This window comes from Camelus ferus, chromosome 18, assembly GCF_009834535.1.
Source record: "Camelus ferus isolate YT-003-E chromosome 18, BCGSAC_Cfer_1.0, whole genome shotgun sequence".
Taxonomy (NCBI): Eukaryota; Metazoa; Chordata; class Mammalia; order Artiodactyla; family Camelidae; genus Camelus; species Camelus ferus.
The window spans coordinates 35,552,366-35,574,443 of record NC_045713.1 but is presented as its reverse complement, the minus strand read 5'-3'; the positions used below and the strand labels follow the sequence as shown (position 1 = coordinate 35,574,443).

General features: G+C 49.4%; 1 protein-coding gene across 3 annotated transcripts in view; it reads right to left on the bottom strand.

The window, feature by feature from the left end:
• Window positions 1-21,356, bottom strand: part of ABCC6 (ATP binding cassette subfamily C member 6) — a 68,516-nt gene extending 47,160 nt beyond the window's left edge. The window contains exons 1-11 of one of the 3 annotated variants that reach the window (XM_032460973.1): window positions 21,142-21,356; window positions 20,050-20,232; window positions 18,551-18,676; window positions 18,266-18,394; window positions 16,533-16,658; window positions 15,206-15,267; window positions 12,491-12,622; window positions 7,914-8,117; window positions 6,545-6,722; window positions 3,665-3,826; window positions 991-1,083 (exon numbers count right to left, since the gene is read on the bottom strand). In XM_032460973.1, coding sequence (XP_032316864.1) covers window positions 991-1,083; window positions 3,665-3,826; window positions 6,545-6,722; window positions 7,914-8,117; window positions 12,491-12,622; window positions 15,206-15,267; window positions 16,533-16,658; window positions 18,266-18,394; window positions 18,551-18,676; window positions 20,050-20,232; window positions 21,142-21,177 — 1,431 coding nt within the window. In that variant the 5' untranslated portion in view covers window positions 21,178-21,356. The remainder of the gene's footprint in view (window positions 1-990; window positions 1,084-3,664; window positions 3,827-6,544; window positions 6,723-7,913; window positions 8,118-12,490; window positions 12,623-15,205; window positions 15,268-16,532; window positions 16,659-18,265; window positions 18,395-18,550; window positions 18,677-20,049; window positions 20,233-21,141) is intronic. The other 2 variants (XM_006179082.3, XM_014554538.2) reach the window with 2 other exon arrangements.
• Between the last annotated feature and the right edge of the window lie 722 nt (window positions 21,357-22,078).

Sequence of the window (22,078 nt, the reverse complement as noted above, 5' to 3'; positions counted from 1 at the left end):
CCAGTGCTAATTTCAGTAGCAAACATCACTGAAAAATCGTCTCTTAAAATGAAGTGTCTTCGTAGTATATTATATTATCCTGGTCTTGTAAACCAGGAGACCAAGACCGGAACTCCCTAAGCTTCAGCTCCACCCTCAGTACCTGAAACTGAAATTCTTTTAACTGTTCCCTGACTTTTTGCTATGGGACATTCACAGAGCCCTTAAGTGCTATCCAAGTATTAAAACAGCACCCTTTACCAGCAAATGGTTATGTAATATGTGCATTTTATGTATGACCACATCCATCAATCCGTACATAGTACATCATATGAATAACCATGCATCAAACTACCTGCCGCATGCATCTAAGCATGCACATTATAGTACTGATATTACACGGTACATAATGTTATTAATCTTACATAGCACATTAAGTCAAATCACTTCCAGTCAACACGTGTATCATATCCAATAGACCAGGAATTTAATCAGCAAGCCGCGTGAATTCATCAACCCACTTAGCAGGTGTCCCTCTTTTCGCTCTGGGCCCATTACCTGCGGGGGTTTCTCCAGATGAACTTTATCAGGCATCTGGTTCTTACTTCAGGACCATCTCACCTAAAATCACCCACACTTTCCTCTTAAATAAGACATCTTTATGGACTAACTGCTCATCAGCCCACACTCATACATAACTGCGATTTCATGCATTTGGTATTTTTTTAATCTTGAGAGATGCAGCATCAACTCTGCTGTAACACAGGTAAACACAGGCAAGCTGAACTTCGGTTGAACAATACTGACCAACATCATCAATTAGAAGGTGTTAGTTAGCCAACGGTTACGGGACATAAGGAAAATCTGCACACACGTACACACGCTCACACCAGGCGCCCCCTCCCCTCCCCACTGCCCTGCACCAGCGCCGGTCCCAGGCTCCCCACCCCCTGCACCCTACACTCCCATCCCGCTCCCTGCCTGGAGTGTCCCTTCTTCCAAATGCCAAACCTGATGGTGATTCCTCTTCTTGGTGATGAAGAAATTCAGGGGGAGGAGGCCCAGGAAGACAGCAATGGCGGTGAGGGCAGAGGGTCCTAGAAGCTGGAGACAAAAGAGGGCAGGATGTCACGAGACACCTCCAGGAGCCCAGCTGTCAGTACTGGGGGGCAGGGCTCAGACTTGGGTTCTAAGGTAGGAATGTGTCAGGGAGACCAAGGCTCAGGACGCTCCTTAGAAGGAGCTACCTGCGGAAGGAGTGCGTCTACGTGGGGGGAGGGGCCTAATGACGCAACTCACGTGACAGGGTAGGGGGCGGGGTCAGACTCAAGACCCCAGGCATCCAGGTGGGCAGGGCTGTGCCTGGTGAGGATGGTGAAGTCAGCCTCTGGACTCAGGATCTGGGTTCAAGTCCTGAGTCTACACTTACCCGGTGTGGTCTTGGGCAAATCACTTACCCTCCCTAAGCGGCAGTTTCCTCATATTAAATGGAAATAGAGTTGTTCTCACTGCTTGTCATACTTAAGTGTTGATGTCATACAATCAATCAATTACTATCCTAGTCTCCATTTCATCCCCCCTCCCCAACCCCGCAAGGGCCGTCAGATTTACATATTCAACTGCAAATAAACATATTTAACTGTTGGCCCAGTTAAATTTGAATTTCAGATAAACGGCAAATAAGTTTTTAGTATACGTAAACAGCAAGTGAGTTTTTAGTGTAAGTATGTCCCATGCCATGTTTGGGATATACTTAATTCTAAGAAATTCTTCCATTTATCTGAAAGGTGGTAGATAGGATAAATGACTTTTAAGTGGCTGTGATTTGAGATTCCTCCAGAGGTCAAATGGGCGCACTCTCTAGACAAGCCCCAGCCCCTCTCCAATCCGTGGGCCTCCGTTTCCCCTTCCAGCCCTTAAAAATGCTATCTTCTAATCTTGAAACCCTAGCAAACCAGCTTGTTTCATTTGTGCAGCAATAGGGCCACCTGGTGGCTAAATGCAGAGGTGCCCAGAAAGCAAACACCAGCCTACAGCCAGGGCTGGGAGAATTCAAAGAAACGCGAATAGAAGGTTAAACTCTCTCTGGCAAAAATGCTACAAATGTTAACTGTAGCAATCCCCATACCAACCCGTCCCCCTTGACCAGGATCTCATGGTGACTTTCTGATGTCAGGGACCATCTGCTATGAGGCCAAGAAATTGACAGGTGTGTGGTCTGCAGATTCACTTGGATCCTAGGTCCACCTGCATTAATTGCCCTGCATTTCCCCCAGTGTCCTTCCTCCCTCTCTCCCTTTCTAATAATAACAGCTAACACTTATGTGATTGCTGAGAACCTGCTGGATGCTAGGTCCTGGACTACAAGGTAGCAAGTTAGAAAGCATCCAGGCCCTGTGCCCTTACAGGGTGGGTGGGAGTAGTAGCCATGGCGCTATTGCAGTGAAAACACACAGCTGTTATTTTGAAGTATTCCACACTCAATCAACACACCACTGATACACCCACCAGGGGTCCACAAGCCACGGCACCCTGGCCAGATCCCTCCACCCGTTTATGTGCGGACCTCGAGCTGTACAAAAGTTGTTCAAAGCTTTTCCATTTTTAAATGATGGAAGAAGATTGAAGAAAATCAAACGAAGCAGATTTTGTAACGTGAAAATTAGGTGAAATTCACACTTCAGCAACCATAACGGAACACCACCAGGACTGTTTGATTAGTATTGACGATGGCTGCTTTTGCAGTAGGGCAGAGTTTTGAGAGAGACCTATGGCCAGCAATATCTATAGTATCTATGATCTTGTCCTTTACAGAGACGTTTGTGAGCCTGGCATCCATGCTTGGAGCAGAGCAGACCAAGATCTTCAGACAAACTGCCCTACCTCTATGAATAATCAACAAGACAGTTAAGGTATAGGGTATAGCTGTGTCCCAGACAGGACCTAAAGGCTTGACAGGTGTCAGCTCATTTAACTCCTTAACAACTGAAGGGCAGGGGCACTTTTGTTAATTACAATCCTTACTTTGCTGAGAGGGAATGAGGCACAGAGAGGCTAAATTAAGTTACTTACAGGAAGATTTTTACAACTAGTAGGCAATCCCACTGCAAGATCTGTGATTTAAATTAAAAAAAAAAAAAAAGAAAATGGGGGTTATACCTTAGTAGCAGAGTGCACTTTAGCGTGCAGGAGGTCCTGGGTTCAATTCCCAGTACCTCCATTTTAAAAATGTTTTTTAAAGGAGAGGAAAAAAAGAAAATCCTATACTGCAAAGTAGATGTAAGGGAGTCAGAAAAGGTTTCGATTTTTTTTTTTTCCCAATGCCCACTTTATGCTTTTTGAAACCTAGGTAGAAAATCTTTGCCCTAAATGTTCTCTCTCTGTCCTTTCTGTTGGTGGTGCTGGTGCCCCAGGGCTACTGGTAACTTCAAAACATGCCTCATCTGCCTGCTTGGTACCCCAATATCATACCCAAGAAGTGTCAGTGTCATCACCATCATCAGTTTACAGGTCAAGGAGACAGGCCCAGAGAGGGTAAGCATCCTGCCCAAGGTCAAGTGAAGGCCATACTCATCTAAGACTTTGCCCATTATATGAGCCCATGGTGTTCAGACGGAGGGAGGAGGAAAGGAAGGGGAGGGGGACGATTCAGCTCAAATCCTGGCTCCCTCTGCCCCCAGCACACCTGCCAGAGGTAGATAAAGCAAACAACGATCCAGATGAGCGGCAGCCACAGCCCGTTGAGGTAGGTGATGCTCTCAGACAGCCGCGGCACGTCCACAGACACCAGGTTGACCACGTTCCCCACGGCGCTGGCCTTTCTGGAGCTGCTGGACAAAGCTAGCACCTGGGAGGGGCAGGAAGATGGAGACCTGAGTCAGAGGCAAGGAGAGGCAGGTAGGGAGGCCATTGGAGGCCGGGAGACCCATGGCAGGAGGGAGACCCCTGGAGGGAGGGAGGTCCACGAAGACAGGGCGGCCCACGGCTTGGACTGAGCAAGAGGACAGCCACCCAGCAAGCCTGGGTCTAAGCCACGCTGCCCCTGCTGGCTGAGGCAGGTTTCTTTATCAAAGGGCCTCACTTCATTCATCTGTAAAATGGACTAATAAAATCTCCTAAGCCAACCTCCCAGGGCCATTGTGAGAATCTAGAGAGAGGACAAAAATGAAAATACTCTGAAATCCCTAGAGCCCTGGAACAATAACAATGCATAATACACTACATCAAAACCTGGGATTCATGATGGTAATGGTGGTCATCTGCCGAGTGCTGTGTCCTGGGCATTGCGCTAAATAAATGAGCAGTTTCACCATTTTCTGCAACGCAGCACATCAGACAACTGTAGGGAACAGACACTGCCATATTGCATTCAATCTGAAATGCTGTGGATAAAACACTCCCTATTTTTGAATCCCTAAGGAAAAAAAATCAATGCCAACTAAATTGAGACACATAAGACACGTCCTGATTTCAGAAGTAAAAAAGAGGGAAAAAACAGTGAGACTAGAATCAATAAGATGCAGAATTATTGACCCTATTTTACAGCTAAGAAAACGGAGGCACAGAGCAACTGACCAACCTGCCTAAAGCCAGAGGGCGTGTAAGTGACTGGGCCAGGATTGCAATCCAGGATGACAGAGGCATGACGTGGGCTAGACAGGGTGTTAGACTGACCCCTGCAGCATTCAGTGTGCCTCTCAGACACCAACCCGGTTCTCTGGCTGACCCCAGTTTGTCCTAACCCTGGGGTCCCAGTGGACCCCTTCTAGCCTGTTGAATGCTAAGTTCTACTTGCAATCCTCTCTCTGCAATCCCTGTAATTGTGTGAGGGAAGAAGTGAGAGGGTGAAGGAGTGAGCCTGGAATGACTGTGAAAATTCTCCCAAAACGTCTTCAAATCTTTATTGAGCATCTACTCTGGGCCTCACTCTGAGCTGAGTACTGAGAAGATGTGAACCACGGGGGCGGGGGGGGGGGGCTTGCTCTCTGGGGAGTGGAGTTTGAGTTGGGGAACAGAATTAAACAAAGACTTACATGGTTCATCTTTTAATGCTAGTGATGATGAGTGCCATGAAGAAGTGTGTAAAAATACAGGTTTTGTTATTATTCAGGTGTGGCAAGCCCACAGGTCAGAGAAGACTGCCACTGATGAGGGTTTATTATACTCACAGATCTCGAGGGATCTCAAGGGGGCACGCCATGCTATGGGGGGCCCACGTGGGGAATCACCAGGATGGGCGGGGAAACCAGAGGCAAGAGCTTGTACTGTGGTTCTCACAGGTGGGTCAGGCAGGGTAAACAGTCTTAGGACTGGCTAGTTGGAGTAATTCTTGTAGACTCTGGTCATCGGAGCTGGGCCATGTGGTTCCTGGCCCTGGGGTGATTAGGACAGAGGACAGTGGCCCAGAGCCTGAGAACCCTGCAAAGGAGGGGTCAGGGGTGTGATGCGACTGGCTGGTTTGCATGTGAAAGGCAAGCTTTCAGGTAGGTCACTTAGCATCTCTAGGGACTGTCTGACCCTGGGAGTGGTACTCCCTCCAGTCAGCAAGGGCCCAGATGTCAAAGAACCAGGTACAGAAAATAAGACAACACAGTTAAAACAGAAGCAGCGCAGAGGGCAGAATGGGGGCGGGGGGCAGTGTCTGACCTCATCAGGAGAAGAAGAAGGCTACCCTAAGGGTGGGGAGCGGGAAGAGCAGGCCCCCAGGCCGTCTTCCTGCAGCCTCAGCACTACATATGGACTCAGGAGACTGGACAGGCCACACGTAGCTTCAGAACGCTCGGGGGACACGATCTGAAACTCAGCAGGTAGGGCTGTATCGGGAGCCACTCACACAGCCATCCAGGAGCTGCTCCATTTGCCCCCTTCTTTCCCAGGTCACAGCTCAGGTGTGAGAGAAAGGGACTCACATGGGACTGGGTCATCCTGGCGCAGATGCTCCAGACCCCAGAGGAGCCAGCATCTCTTATAGCAGCAGCCTCACCAGCTTTGTTTCCAAGGTCCTCTGAAGGGCAAGAGTCAGGGCACAGAGGCGCCCAAAGCTACAGCTTCCCTTCAGGCGTCCATAGCTCATGGACAGAACTTCCAGCCCAGACGCAATTTACCAGTGGCTCAGGTGTCATTTTAACTGTAAGCTGTGTTACCTGGTAAAACAGCTAACAGTCCACCTTTATCCAGTTTCTACGTGGCCCTTTATCTTCAGAGGGGATGAGTGGAAGTTAACTACATGAAGGGTTGTGGAAAGGGTTTCCAAGCAGTAGGAATAGTAAGTGCAAAGGCCCTGAGGTGGGAGGGTACTTGGCTTGCCTGAGGCACTGAAAGGAGGCCTGTGTGACTTGAGAAAAGTGGTCCCAGGGTCAGATCATGCAAGGTCTTACAGAGATAACCAAGAAGGTGACGGCATCGTGTGGGCAACTATGAGCAAAGTGATGCCTGAGTGTGTTTTCAGGCACAGATGATATTAACAGTTCAGTGACATTCCTCTTCTTGGCTGGAATGTTTGTCTGTAAATTGGGACAGGACGGAGAGAGAGGAAAGGCCATGCCTCTCCCCAGGGGAGGCTCACCTTTCTGTACACCAGGCCAGTGATGGCCGTTCGCAGCCTCATCTGTAGCACCTTGAGCCTGTACATGTGCTGCTGCTCGAACAGCGTTTGCAGGCAGGCGGAGAGGAACATCAGCACCGCGAGGAGACAGCCCTTCCAGGCCGGCATCTCGGGATCGGCAATGAACTCCAGGAAGAGGCTTGTGGGAGAGGCGGGGAGAAGGCACGGCTGGTGAGAAAAGGTGCGAGGCACCCACGGCTGCTGCCTTTGCCCAAGCCTGGCCAGGTCTGGAGGACCAGACAGTGTGGGAGTTTTTGTTGTTTTTTTTTTGCAAAATTGATTGCAATTATTTCCCCCACTGTCCATGCTCATTTCAACGTGACTTGTGGCTCCTCCTATCAACAGGTGGAGTTTTTATTGCCACCTGTTGTGGGCTGAACTGTAACCCCACAAAACATGTACACTGAAGTCCTAACCCCCAGTACTTGAGAATGCGGCTGTAGTTGAAGACAGGGCCTTTAATGAGGCGATTAAGTTAAAACGAGGCTGTTAGGATGGGCCTGAATCCAATAGGACTGGTGTCCTTATAGGAAGAGGAAATTTGGACACTCAAGGAGACACCAGGGCTGCATGCGCTCAGAGGAAAGGCTCTGTGAGGACACAGTGAAAGGGTGGCCGCCTGCAAGCCAAGGAGAGAGGCCTCAGAAGAAACAGCCTTGATCTGGGACTTCCAGCCTCCAAAATGTGAGGACAAAAGTTCTGCTGTCGAAGTCACCCAGTGCTGTGATACGGCAGCTGCAGCAAGCTCGTACCTAAAATAGGGGACTGACTCTTGAATCTGGGCAGCTGTGCAACCCGCTTTGGCCTCAAGAGAAAAGGCAGCTTGAGCTTTATGTCTGTGATCCCTACCAAGTGGCCCTGTGAACTAGCCTTCTGGGGATGAGAGACCACACTGGAACAGAGGCAAGCTGTCCCAGCTGGGACCATCTCAGACCAGCCAGTCCCCAGCCAGCCCCGCAGATGACCAGAGGCCCACGAGTGAACCAGGCTAAGGAAAGAAAAACCGCGCAGCTGAGCCCAGCCTGAGTTGCGGACCCACACCATCGTGAGCTAAAAAAGTGGGCTTTAAGGTCCTCACTTTTGGGGTGCTCTGTTGTACAGCAAAAGCAAACTGATGCCGTCAGGCTGGAATTCACTCATTCTCCCTCCCCGAGGTCAGTCCCTTTCTTATTTATCTTCTCTTTCCTCAGTATCCTTTCTACCCACTCTCAGCGCCCTGAGCACCAGAGGTCTGGGCAGGGGCAGAAACAGAGCTGAGGGCCCCCAGGCCCTGGAGGGACACCGTTAAGGGACCACCAGCCTCAGCAAGGCACCCAAGGCCTGGACCCACCTGAGGAGCTTGGGGACAGTGAATCTGAAGACATCACTGATGATGAGGCTGAGCGTCCCCAGGAGGAAAGTGGAGCGGCACACCTGCCAGATGGCCCTCAGCAGTGGGCCCCTCTTGCTCCCTTGGTGCTGCAGGAGGGCCTCCATCTCTGGGGTCTCCGTGCCATGGTTTCCTTTTTCTTTGAATGCTGTTGCCTTGGTGTGCCTTAGGGGAGAGGAGAAATTGGCTCTAGGTCCTTGCAATAGACTGAATGTTTGTGTCCCCCCCAACCCCCAACCCTGCCCAGCAAATTCATGTTGAAACAAATTCCCAATGTGATCATATTAGGAAATGAGACCTTTGGGAGATGATTAGGTCATGAGGGTGCAGCTCTCAGGAATGGGATTAGTGCCCTTATAAAAAAGACCTCAGAGTGTGCCCTCATCCTTCCACTATATGAAGACACAGCAAGAAGACAGCCGTCTATGAACCAGGAAGCAAGTCCTCACCAGACACCGAATCTGCTACCATCCTGATCTTGGAGTTTCCAGCCTCCAGAACCGTGAACAATAAATTCCTGTTCCTAGAAGCCACCCAGTCTATGGTGTTTTGTTATAGCAGCCTGAACAACGAAGACAGTCCTTTTTAACAATCTCAGAGATGACAGTGGAGCTGCCAGCGGCAGGACCTGATGTCACAGGGAGGTTTTCCCAGCCGGGGGTGGGTGGGCATGGATCCAGCCTCACTCCCTCACCTGCTCTTCCTTATCCCCTGGAAGACTCAGTTATGAGACAATCAGCAAGGATACGGGTGGGGTGGGGCAGGAGGGCAGCCCTAAGTTCTCAAAGAAACTAACAGGAATGCCCACATATTGAGCACCTACTGTGTACTCAGCAATACTCAGTCCTCCTAAGAACCCAGCAAGCAGGAGTTACCCCATTTCATGGATGAGGAAACTGAGGCTTGGAAGATGAACCTGTCCAAGGGCACAAGCTGAGATGTGAAACAGCTAGGATTTGATTCCCCACCTTCAGAGCCCAGCACTTTTTGATTCATTATGGGGCCCTCCCCATCTTCTGCAACCAGCCCTGAGGTAGTTTAGAACTGGTTCAGAGCCAGTTTAGAATCACAGTCAATGTCCGTGGGCCTGACACTCCTGGTTTGAATGAAACCACAGATGGAAGCTCAGGCAGCTGTAATGTGTAAGATTCCTGGCCCTCGGTCATAATCAGGGGCCACAGGGAGAGCTGGGGGGAGGGAAGGAGAGGAGGAGGGGAAGCCCTAGGGCCCTACGGGAGGCAGGCTGGTCCTCGGCCGCAGGAGAGGCTGACAGCGATGCAGCTGCTGACAGCACAGTGGCTGTGTGGCCTTGGACAGGCGGCTCCACTCTCTGTGCCTCTGTGTCCTCATGCATGAAAGGATGGGGCTGGTCCCACTCTCCGAGTCCCTTCCAGCTCTGACAACCTATGGGGTTATCAGAACCTCAGTGCTGTTTTCAGAGTTAGGACGCAGGGCCAGGCACTGGGATCAGCCTTTCATACACACAAGCTCATCAGCACCTCCTGACCTCCCTGCACCGTGGGTATCACAGTTTCCCCACTTTACCCAGGAGGAGACTGAGACCCTGAGAGGTGGTGACAGTTGTCTGAGGTCACACAGCAAGGACAGAGCAAGGATTTGAGCCCAGATCTTAACTCATGATTCAGAGAGCCTCTTTGTGAGCCCCACCCCCACCCAAAAATTAAAAAGAAGAAGAAGAAAAAAAAAATAACCTTGGCAAGTGCAGGTACCCAGACTCTTACTGACAAGGTCAAGGTCTTGCCCCCTCACCCCTTGGCCTGGCTTATTGTGTAGTTTGGAATCTCTGGAGAGCTGGGGCTTGGCATCCGTCATGAGCTGGGCAAGGCCTGCTGCTCACAAACATTTTGCTATTTGGGTCTCGAATGCCAAAAGGATGTCCCCTTCTTATAAAGGCCACCCTGACCTCCCCTCCCCATTGGTCCCGTCATTTAATTCATTGCCTTCATAGCCATGCTGTCTCTAGCTCTCTCCTTTCCTTCTCTGTCTTGTTAGAACTCCAACTGGGTAGATTTTTTGCTTGTATTTTCTTTTAACTTGCATTTTCCTTAGTGTCTAGTTCAGCTCCTGAGTGCAGAAAATACTTGTCAAGTGAAAGGAAAAAAAAGATGGAGTGATGTGTGCAAAGGGCTTAACGGAGCTCCTGATGCATAATGTTAGTAAAGATTTGTGGAAGGAAAGAAGAAAGGGAGGGAGGAATGAATGAAGGAAGGAAGGAAGGAAGGAATAAAATGGATTTAGTTTGGTTGACAGAACCTGGCCTTGGAGCCAGGAGACTGAGGTCCAAATGTCTGCTCTGTCCCCTCCCCTTTGAGCCTCAGTGTTCCCATCCATAAAATGGGGCAGGTGAAGGGACAACTGCAAAGGTTTCTTTCCAGCTGGATGTTTTGCTCAGTTCTGTTCCAGCTGCTCGCCCTGGAACTCTGAGTCACTGTGTTCAGTCTGCAGTCTCTGGAGCAAACTTCTTCCTTTCCAGCAGGTCTCATTTTCTATCAGGGAAGGTCTCTAGACTAGTGGCTGGTCTTTGGTCTCTGGACACAAGGCCATTTAGTGCAAAAATGACCACAGGGTGAGGCAGGGGGTGGTAGTGAGTGGCCGGGTGTAAGTTGGGGGATATAAAAGGGAGTGGTGGAGACTGTGGCAAACTGAAGTGCACGTGCCCTGCCCAATGGGGCAGCTGCGACCCAGATCCACCCTCCTGTTTCTATGCAGGGATGTGACCCTGTACTGCTATTCTACTCTAAGAGAGACCAGAATTCCAGATTTTTATGTGACATCTCCAACATTTTACATGTTGGTGACTTATTAAAAAACAAAACAAAAGACCTTAAACAGTAAGAACAGCAAGACACCAGGCTGGCCAAACACACTTGTGACCCTGACTCGGCCAGCAGATGGGCTGCTCTGTGACCTCTCAAGGTGACGTCCTCTCCCTTCCCCCAAAGGTTGCAAAACAATTTAGAAATAAAAGCAAAGTTCTCCCGGTGTGTAATCAGTCAGCTCAGAAAGTGCCTGTGCCGGATCTCCGGATAACCCGGCCATCCTGCTCTCTTTCTGTCAGTTGTTCATGGAGTCTCAAACTATTCTGAAAAATGTTTCTCTGTCAGCTCTGATACTGGTGACTATCATTCTCATGCCAGCAGGGGAGGCCAGACCTGGGAGAGGATGGGTACGATCTGTAGGACCCTTTTGAATAAATTCTGCCACTCAAGACTCAAGAGTGCAGGGGCAGCACAGCATGACATGCCTGGGGCGAGAGAGCTGCTGTTTTGATTTGTTCATATTACTTACCCTTTCTTGGAAAACATACTCCCTTCCTTTGGGGAGCAGCCCCTTCCTTCCCTGTGTGGCTCTGAAGGGACCATCAATCAAGGGGACTGCCCTCTGGCCATGGGATTGGCCCCTGAGTGGCACATGACTCAAGTCAGCCAATCAGAGGCCTTCCTTGGGATTTTCTACATGGATGCTAGGACAGAGGGTCTCCCGGTCAGCTGGGGTTGCTGGGCTGGCATGGGGTGGCACAGGCTTATGGAGAGACCAGTGCACAGATAGCAGCTGAGTTAGGAGATGGAGGGAAGGAATTTGGACATCACGCAAGTCCTGGGTCCAGTTACACCTGAGACTAGACCCACTTTCTCAGCTGTGTGAGCCAATAGACCTCGCCTCTCGCTGGCTTCTTCTAATTGGTGGGATTTAGCCATCTATAACAACCAGCGCAAAATCCTGGAGTATGCAGGGGAATCTTGTGACTTCCCAAAGAGCTGCTTTTGTCTGTGCCCTGAAACACGAAGCTCCAGGGAGGTTAAGCGCCTTGCCCAAGGACGTCAGTCACTCGATGACAGGGCTACATGTAACCCGGGTATAAATATTCTTAAGTTGACAGCTCATTTCTCTAGACCAGAGGTTCCCAAATTGGGTTCCTCAGACTCTGAGGGCTTCACAGAAGTTTCCAGAGATACCAGAGAGGGCAAGGGTGAGGCATTGTGGGCAGGCTTAGAAAAAGATTGAAATCCTCCGGATAAGTGATGTGGCTTGAGCTTTTACCATTTTTAAGGAATTCACTAAGTTCTTTTTCTATAGATCTTTTTTTTTTTCCCATCTTCCACAAGCTATGAGCTAGGGGCTAATGGCATTCCACTGAATGAATAAGAGAACTGAGGCCCAGGAAACTAATCACTCAGCTTAAGTAAGAAGTGAGTAGTGGCCTGCATGTTATGGACCATATCCAGCTCTCCACCTCCAGTCTTAAAATATCCCTTCTGTTCCATGCCCCCATCCCACCATTCAAGCTGCCTTCTGGAAGCCTCAAGCCCCCCCCCCTCCTTTGTCAGTCTCCTTTTGGAACCTGCAAAGCACTCTTGGAGGAAGAACATCTTGAGCCCAACCGGCTAATGCTTGGTGAGGTCAGCAGACAGGCAGGGGACTGTGGTGGTGGAGCCCAGAGTAGGCGCTGGGTTGTATTTGGGGCCAAGTGACCAGCTTTGCTGACTGAGCTGAGCTCTCGTCTTCCATACACTCACCTGTGGGCTGCACTGCGGCTCCTCGTCCATTCCTTTTCAAGCTGGGAAACAAGTTCTTCTGAGGAGTTTTCTCTCCCAAGTGACCAGAGGTCTTTTGGTCCCAGGGGCCTCTGGTAGCCCCTCCAGATCAACCTGTAAAAGAGGGTCACCAGGGCAAGCCCCACCTGCAGTCCACCTCTGCAGGATCCTAGCTTAATAGCTGTGTGACCCTAGGAAAGTCACTTCACCTCTCTGCACCTCTGCTGGCCCCTCGGTACAAGGAAAGCAATGACCCTAACTGCACTAACACGGCTGGGCACATATCAGTCTATAAAGATCATCTCATCTAATTCTCCACATGAGCCTATATGGTAGATTACTATTGACCCATTGAGCAGATAAGGAAGAAAACAGAGGCTCAGAGAGATTAAGTGACTTAACCAAGGGACAACCTGTGGCAGGGGAAATAAATCTCCCTCGGAGTCAGAAGTCCAGAGTTGAAAACTATCACCACAGAGGAAACCTTCTTCAGTTTTAAACATTCCCACTCTCCTCCTCATTCACTGCTCTAGCCATCTGGCCTCAGGACCTTTGCATATGCACATTTCTCTGCTTAAAACTCTTTCCCTGTTACTTCTTACTTGTCCTTCACCTCTGGGCTCAGATGGGATTTCCTTAAAAGTCCATTTGATGGTGCCCCCCACCCCACGTGTAAGTAGATTTTCCCATTGTAAGATCCCCTAGTTTTCTGAGCTTTTTCTTTATAATGCTTGCTGCAATTATCATTATTTACATTTTCGGTCTGATTATTTATTTAATGTCTTTCTCCTCCATCAGATGGTAAACTCCATGGTGGTAGCGACAGTACTTGCCTTGATTCTCCCTCCTCTGTATCCTCACCTCCTGGCTCAGGGCACAAGATTTCTCCAATAAAATCACCACTTTTCAGCTCTGTGACCTTGGGCAAGTCATTTCCCACCAAATGGACTTCAATTTTCTCCCCTTAAAATGAGAGTGTTTCCCAGGGCTTAGGCCTGGTAGATGAGATGACTGTAGTTGGTGCATTGTTGGAAGAGGTCATTGAGAGGAGGTGACCTTTGATGGACCTGCAAGCTGGACCCAGGCAGCCTGAGGCTCCTCACCCCTCCCCTGTCCTTGCAATGTACATTGTGACCACTGTTCCCACACTAGGAGCTACTTTAAGGATGTAGCCATGAGAGAGAAGTGTTAGACCATCTGGATGGTGTATGTGACTGAACCCCATTAAGGCGTCTGTAAGCTGTTGAGATTCTGGCGGACGGATGTAGAGATACACTCATCTCACAGTGCCCAAGACAAGACTTGTACATAAGTTCCCTTGCTTATTAACCCTGCCACCTACCAATCTGAATGGCTGCCTCTTTCTTCTGTCTCTCCTCGCCCTATGTCTATGGGGGCCAGTTTTCAAAACAACACACACACACAAAAATTAACTGCTGCAGACTTCCACCGCAGGAGAGTCATTTTCTTTCCAGGTCTCTTTAATCTTTCAAGTGACACCAAGGAGGTCTCGTTTGGAGCTGGTCTTGAGCTCCTCTCTGAAATTTTCCAAGTCCTCTTCCTAACACAGAGCAAACTCAGGCAAGCAGCAGTTCAGATCCAGAAATTATTCATAATACTTGGTTCTCACTGAAAATATTTTTGACATTCTGCATGGCAAGGGATTCTAGATTTTTCTGATTTTGGTAGCGATAGAAAGTTTCCCTTTTAAAAGGTTATTAAAATAGAAAAAATGAGTTGATTTAAAAAAACTAAGTAAATAGAGTATGACTGATACCCCAACAAGGCAAAAAGTTTGACAGATGGTCCACAAATGCCCACATTTGGGAAATGGAGGGCTGGATTCTCTCTAGAGGTGTTTAGCAAATTTCTATGCTCTTTTCACCAGTTCCACACCCCAGAGCATCCTAATCTTCATTTATCTAACAACCACTTTCTATAACACTCATTATGGGTCAGACCCTGGTCTGAGTGCTTCCCAAACCTTATCTCATTTAATCTTCAAAACCCATGGGGTAGATGCTATTTTTATTCTCATTTTACGGTGCAGTGACTAGGGCACAGAGAGGTTAAGTAGCTTGCCCAAGGTCACACAGCGAGGAAGCGGTGGGAATGGGGTTCAAATCCAGGTGCTACTGTGATCTAACTGCAATGTGGTCAGGAGGGGGCCTAGCAGGTGGGCCTGGTGCCGGGGCCCTGGAGAAACATCTGTCTTCTCCACCAGCCTGGGAGCCTCCAGTGAGTAAAGATTGGGTCTTTTTACCTCTTCACTCTTGGTGCTTAGCACACAGTAGGTGCTTATTAAAGTTGGCAGGATGATTGAAGCCAAGAAAGTAGTATGATTTTATTGAGCACCTATTATGTACAAGCACTAAGCACTTTACATTGAATGAAGGTAGAGCTGTTCCATTTTATAGAGGGGAAAACTGAGACTCTGGATGTTTGCAATATGGCCAGCTGAGAGACGGAGTTAGGAGTCAAATGCAGATCTCACTCCAGTGAATGAATGGGAATGGGATGTGGATGATGGACACACTGAAATCTGAAAGGGAAGCAAGGAGGTGTGGATGGAGAGAGCCTGGCTGAGCTTGGTAGGCTCGGGAGGAAACCTGGGGGAAGAGCTGTGGTGCTGAATAAGAGCAGCAAATGCAGGTGGGCGGGGCGCCACCCCAGCCCCTTCCCTGCTACTTTACTTACCCAGAAACCCACCAGAACATGGCCTTGGAGGGGAAGGAGGCCCCAGCCTTTGGACATGGATTCTGCAAAGACAAAAGATGTGTGTTGGGGGGTGGAGAGGGCTCAGTCTCATAATCCATGGCTAGTATGTGGCAAGGAGAACCAAGGGCAGGAAGACAGGATGAAATGACCATGAGCTTAATGCTTAAAGTGCACACTGAGGTATCCTGCCCACTTATTTAAGGTAGACACCAATGGGTTTGGTGCTTCCTAGCAGGCAAGGTAAAAAAGGTATTCTGTCACAGGATTGAAAGTGTCTACAAGGCAAAAACTAACAGTTGCTCAAATACGACTTTATTAGTACTGAGACCAAGAAGTTCTCAAAGCAAAGACCACGCATGACTCAGACAACAATGTTCTTAACAGTATCCCTCAGTGAATGTGGTGAGGAGGTGAAGAGGGTCTCCTGAGATTTTACCAGCAGCTCCAGGAAGACCACACAGATCTACACTCTTCATCAATAGGGCATGAGAGTGCCCATTTCACCACATCTTTGCCATCACAGCTTGTTATCAATTTTTAATATTTTTATGCCACTCTCATAGGAAAAGAAAGATCCTATCAAAGTTTAAACTTGATTATTCAAGCAGTTGGGCATCTTTTTAGATGATCTCAGGCCAACTGTCTTCCTCTCAGAGAATTCTTTCCTGATTTCACAGACTTACTCAGTTTTACCTGATGTAAACTCTTGTGGACCATGGACTTCTCCTGCAGAGCACTTCTATTGGGCAAGTCACTTTAATCTTTAATCTTTATCACTGGTCCCAGTTGTACTTTTACATGCGTTTGTGTAATTGTGTGATTAGTGTCTGGTTCCCCTAGTTGGCTATTAGCCGCATGAGGACAGAGACGTCGTTTGGTCACCATAGATCTTCAGCTCCGAGCTGGGGAATAAAGTAGGTTGGCAAACTGCAGCCCCCAGGCTGAATCTGGCCCACTGCAAACAAAGTTTTATTGGAAAACAGCCATGCTCCTTTGTTGACATATTGTCCAGCCTACTGCAAATAAAGTTTTATTGGAACATAGCCATGTCTCCTTTGTCACTTAAGCAGACTTGAGTAGTTGCCATACAGAGACCATATGGCCCACAAAGCCTAAAATATTTTCTGTCTTGGACAGAAAGAGTTGGTCAACCCATGGCATAGAGTATATATGGAATAAGCTTCTTGCTAGATCATAAAAATTAAAAGCCTGAGCTCTAGTTTAACTCTCTCCTATTACTCGAGGGGTACTGAGGACCAGAAAAGGAACAGGAATAAAGCAAGGCACTGGGGATGGGGTGACTTACAGACTGCTGAGGCCCTTTAGGGAACAAAGGGGGTCGATCGGCGAGGCAGGACAGTGCAAATTGTGCCACCACCAGAGACAAGCACAGGTAGGTTGACAGGTGGTGGAAGGGGTCACTCTGAAAGTCCTGCAGGGGAGGAAGCAGAAGTCCCACTGACTCTGGGCCCACGGGGAGTGGAGCCTGGGGAGGGTGTCGGCAAGGGGAGAAGAGGCTGAGGCTGAACAGGGTTTCTGATGCTGGGAGCAGGTCCCAGGAGGGGGCCAGAGCCACCAGATTTGAAAGCCAGAGCCCCCAGCCTTCCCAGACTTCTTGATTTACAAGCACCTGGCTTATATATATTCGTCTGTACAAATGGCAGGTGGGGCGTTTGCCTTTAGTCAGGTGACAACTGGCCTTAGCCACCGGGACCTCAGTTGAAGGGACACATTGTCTTTCTCCTTGTGCTGCAAAGGAGCCCCACCCCAATCTCCCAGCCCACTCCCTTGTGACCAGTGTTCTCCAGTTTCAGAAGGGAACTGGTTTCACGGAGCATTTACTCTGCCTTGGGCATGTGCTGGAGACTTCACATGCTCTGGCTTATCAGTCCCTCCCCACCCTGGCCCCAAATGGGGTTCACCTGCTCTGTGTAACACTTTGGGAAACCAGGGAAAAGGCTCAGAGAAGTGATAGCATCTTGCTCAAGGCCACACGGATGACCTGATCCAGATCACAAGCTTTTGCTGCCATGCCATGATTGCTTTCCCATCTCCTGCCCCTTCCGGCCAGAGCACCCTAATTTTTCCCCCTGTGCTCAGGTATGTGGTTTCTGCAGAACTGACTTCATCCCAGGGCGTGGATAGGGGATGGAGGCCTGACAATGAGCATGTTCCAGTCCCCTGGCTGCTGTGACTGGGCTAGAAATGGACATAGGGCCCATGATGGGCCAATGAGAGCTGGAACCACGGGAGATCTTCTATCGGGTTTGCTACACTGGTGGAACGTAAATGTGGAGCAATTGGGGCTCTTCTTGCCCTCCCACTGGAGCGTGACACTAACAGGGCCGAGCTGAGAGACACAGAGGAATGGAGATCTGATGGTGTCACCCGAACACCTGGATCAACTATGCCCGGGAGGTCCCACTAAATTCCCTGGGACTTCTTTCCCTTAAGCTAATCTTGCGGCGCCTAAGACAAGCTTCATATGTAAGTTCCCTTGCTTATTAAAATCTCCACCTACCAAACTGGAGTGGCCGCCTCTTTCTTCTGTCTCTCCTGGCCCTCTGCGTACAGGGCCAGTTCCAAATTTCATCTGGGGACTCCTGAGGTTTTGAACCAACCGTGTGTCAGTGCCCAGGCTGTGTGTGGGAAGGATGTGTGACTGCGGGAATGTGGGATGTTTGTGCCTGAGTCGTGGGTGGCAGCGGGTGGGCACGTGCAGGGGACAGTGTGCGTGTGTGATGTTTTGGAGCCTGTGGTAGTGTGATGCATGAATGAGGGCACATAAGTGAGTGCAAGTAAAGTGTGTGACATGAGTGTGTAAGACAGTGGCATTTGGGCTGATAAAAAAAGGCATGGGATGATGGGTACTGCCACGCAAGGGAATGCGTTTGTGTGTCGCCTGAGTTTAAGCGACTGTGGTATGTGTGTTTCTCTGCACAGAGAATAAGCCACGGGTGGAAAGGGGAGGAAGAAAGATGGGACCCAAGGCCTGGAACTGCCATATTGGTTTCCCAGGTAGCCCAGGCCCCTACTTACCCCTTGTGAGGCCTGCTGGGCGGTGCTGGTGGCTGGGAAGAGGAAACAGAGCAGCCAGTACCCAAAGAGCAGCCCGGATGCCTGGACTCCCTTCCTCCTCTCGGCATGGATCAGGAACACAGCGAAGATCTGGATAAGAGAGCCAGGATGGGCCCCTTGAGGCGGCTGGGGCTGGGGGGTGGGGGGCCTGGGACAGGGAAGGGGAGGGGATGGAGAGGGAGCCCCCCTCTGCCCCACCCCCTCCAGCAGGGCTGGAAAAGCAGCAGGTCTGGGGATGTCATTTACCATTGTGGTGAGCCACAGGGTAGGGTGTATGAGGAACTCCGGAGCTTGGGGCATTCCCTGCTGGATTCTCCAAAGAGTCACAGACACGCTGGAGGTGCACAGGATTATGAGGGCAAACCCAAGCACCTGGGGAGACAGGTTCTAGATGGGGCACTGTAACGTACCAATGTCATCACTGAACAGTGCTGATGTGAAAGATGTATAAAAAAAAGCAGAAAGGGATGCTGCAGATCAGTCCTGACCTGTAACTGTCATATACAGAGTGTACCATGAGGGCTGGAGCCAGCTCAGTGGTTTTCCAAAACGCAGGCAGTGCTCCAATCGTGCATGGGAGGATGCTTTAGGAATGAAGGAACAGCGTGAAATGGAATTTACTCTCCAGGTAAAAAAGTCAAGCACTTTTAACGTCTCTTTCAACCCCTACTATTAAATCAAGGAGGAATCCTCTGTTGGGACCAGTATGTCTCTAGACCTTCTCTAAGATGCCTTCTAAGATGTCTCTCTTTTGAACAAAAGAAATCAAGAAAATGAGAGAGTGTGCAGACTTGGGCACACCGGAGAAACTACTGAACATACTTCAGTTAGTCTCAGGCAGGGGTCAAACCACCACCTGCAGGCTGAGTTTGCCTTGCAGACTATTTTTGTATCACTGCTGAGCTCAAAATGGTTTTGATATTTTTTCAGTTGTTGAACAAAACTTTAAAAAGTCTATTATGTCATAACCCATGAAAATTACAGGAAATGCAAATTTCACTGACTGTAAATAAAGTTTTATTGAAACACAGTCGTGCCTATGTTTCCCCTTGTCTGTGGCTGCTTTCCTGGTGCAAGGGCAGAATCGAACTGTTGGGGTGGAGACCTCGTGATCCTCAAAGCCTCAGACACGTATTGTCTGGCACTTTAAGGAAGAGTGTGCTGACTGACCCTGGATAGGTGATGGGCAATAGGTCAAAAATTAACAAGGTGGCATGGGAATGAATGAACCTTGGAGGGTGTTCTTGTAGAAGTTTGGAGAAGGGGTGGATGAACAGAAAAGCTGACACTTGGAATGCCAGTGTTTTTCTAACACTGTAAAATAAATACAGAACAATTTTAAGAACTGTCCTTTAGTACTGCCATTGGGAAACACAAAAATCAATGCATAACTGTTAAACATTTAAAAGGTTCATCCTAGCGTGGCCCTAAAATCACCTTGTGTATCCCAGGGGTATACACTGCACACTCTGGGGAATACCGGCTGTGGTGGCCATAAACTGGGCACGTGAATGTCCCCGTGTGTGTTCCATTATTACCACATCTGTTTGGGGAAATCTATTTCACTGAATCCACCTCTATAGCCTCTGGGGTTTTGCCCTGTTTTATTAACAGGTTCCCTTTTTGTCCCCATCCTGTGTGCTCCTAGATAAGAGTGTCCACTTTGAGGTCTCTGCCAGGTTCCAGCGGGCTCCCCCCACCTCCCACCCATTGTCTGGTTGCAGGCTCCCAGGGGCAGCGGCTACCATTTTGGCCTTGAAGAGGGGGGACATCTGGAGGTAGCCCTTGTCGTGGCGGTGGATGTAGAGGAGATGGATGGGGCCAAGGACCCAGAGGTACATGGGGGGCATCCAGACCCCTGCCGTCTTCAGGAAGCACAGGCTTAGCAGGTGGGTGGCGGTGGGCTCCGGCTCCGTCTGGTTCCAGACCTGAGGGAACACCAGGGTGACCCTTATCACGGGACAACCCAGGGGTCCCAAACTCACTTCCTTAGAGGGCCAGGAAACTTTTTGGACTCCTATCATTTACATGAAACTGTGCTAAGCACTCTCTGGAGTACCTCATAATCCTCATCTCCTTTAATCCTAGCATCAGTCCTCTGAGGTAGATGCAATTGTCCTACTGATTTTGCAGATGAGGAAGCTGAGGCCCAGAGAGGTTGAGTAACTTGGCTGACGTCACCCAGCTGGACAGTGGTGGTGCTGGGATTTGACTAAGGGGGTTGGGCCCTAGAATCTAGGAGACCCCAGCTCCATAACGAGGGCTGGGCACAAACCTATAACAACCCCAAGAGGGAGGTATTACTGTCCCCATTTCATAGACCAGTAAACTGAGGCATGGGGAGGGGAACAGCCTCCTTCAGGGCCACACGAACAGGAGGTGGCAGAGCTGACTCCATGCTGGCCTGTTTGACTCCAAAACTTGTCCTACTGGGGGTCTCGATTTGTGATTCTTATCTCAAACTTTCCACTGGTCTTTAGTCTGAGAAAAACTTTGAAAGTGACATTTAGGGGATATGGCTGCTTTGATTCTCTCTCTACTGGATTACTGTCACCCTTCCACTAGAGTCCTTTGAAGAGACAGAGACAGGAACTAGAGAGGTGGGAGGGTCCTGTAGCTGGGAGGTCTGGAGATCCCTTTAGCAGGGCTGGGCTCTCTGGGGAGCCTCTTGGTTAAGCGGGTAGCCCTCTCCTGCCGTTAGTCTGGCAGGTCTCCTGCCTTCTCAGGGACCGGGAACTTGGGAGTCCCTCCCTTCCCCTGTACCGCAGCCCAAGAAATCTCCCCCAGGGATCTCTCGAGCCAGGAAAAGGAGGATGAGGCAGCATGGGGACACTCACCCCGGGGCCCGCGCAGGGCTCGCCTGGCGCAGCCATTGGGCGCCGTCTGTCCTTCTGTCTGTCCGTCCGTCAGGCTGTCGGTCGGTCCCTGGACAGCTTCCCTGGCCACGCTCGGGCCTGGGGGAAGGGGAGGGGATTCGAGCTCCGGGATTGCGAGGCCCGGGCAAGGTCCGGCCGCGCGGCGGGGGTGGGGCGCTCCGGGGTGAAACGAGGCGAGGTGGACGGGGCGCTCAGGGAGGCTCCAGCGGGCAGCTGGGGAGGGGATCCCGGAGCCCCTGAAAGTGCAGTGCCATCCCCGTGTAACCCTCCTGCCCCCTGCAATCAGTGTCATCTCAAACTTCCTGAACACTATGGACCAGCAATTCCAGGAATTTATCCTGATAAGTGAAATCAACAGGTGTGCACATGCTAAGTGTCCAACAATTGGCATGGGGGATGGGAGGACTTCTGGGTTAAGGTGGGAGCAGCATTCTCCTTACCTGTGGGATGAACATTGTCTGCCTTTAGGGCGGTGGGAAAATTTTAAGATTACTAATAAAGCGTTTAACACAGTGCCCGGCACAAAATAAATGCTCAGCTTTAGCTGTTATTAGCTTTAGTATTATTATTTCATCCCTAGGTTACTAAGCAGTGGTTCAAAGTGCTATTGCAGAAATATATTATTACAGAAAGATGGTTGATTAATGCTAAATAAAAAAAGAGATTATAATACAAAATACTCGATGATATTTTTGCAGAGAAAATTATGTGCTGAAGCTGGGAAAAGTGGGGAAGGAAGTCAGGTCATTTACCTTCTTATTCTGAGTCTTAAAGCAAGGTGTGTCCCAAGCCACGAGTTCTTTTTGGAAATGACTCTAAGTTTTATATATATATATATATATATATATAAAATATATAGTTATATACATATAATATATATATAATATATATATATAAA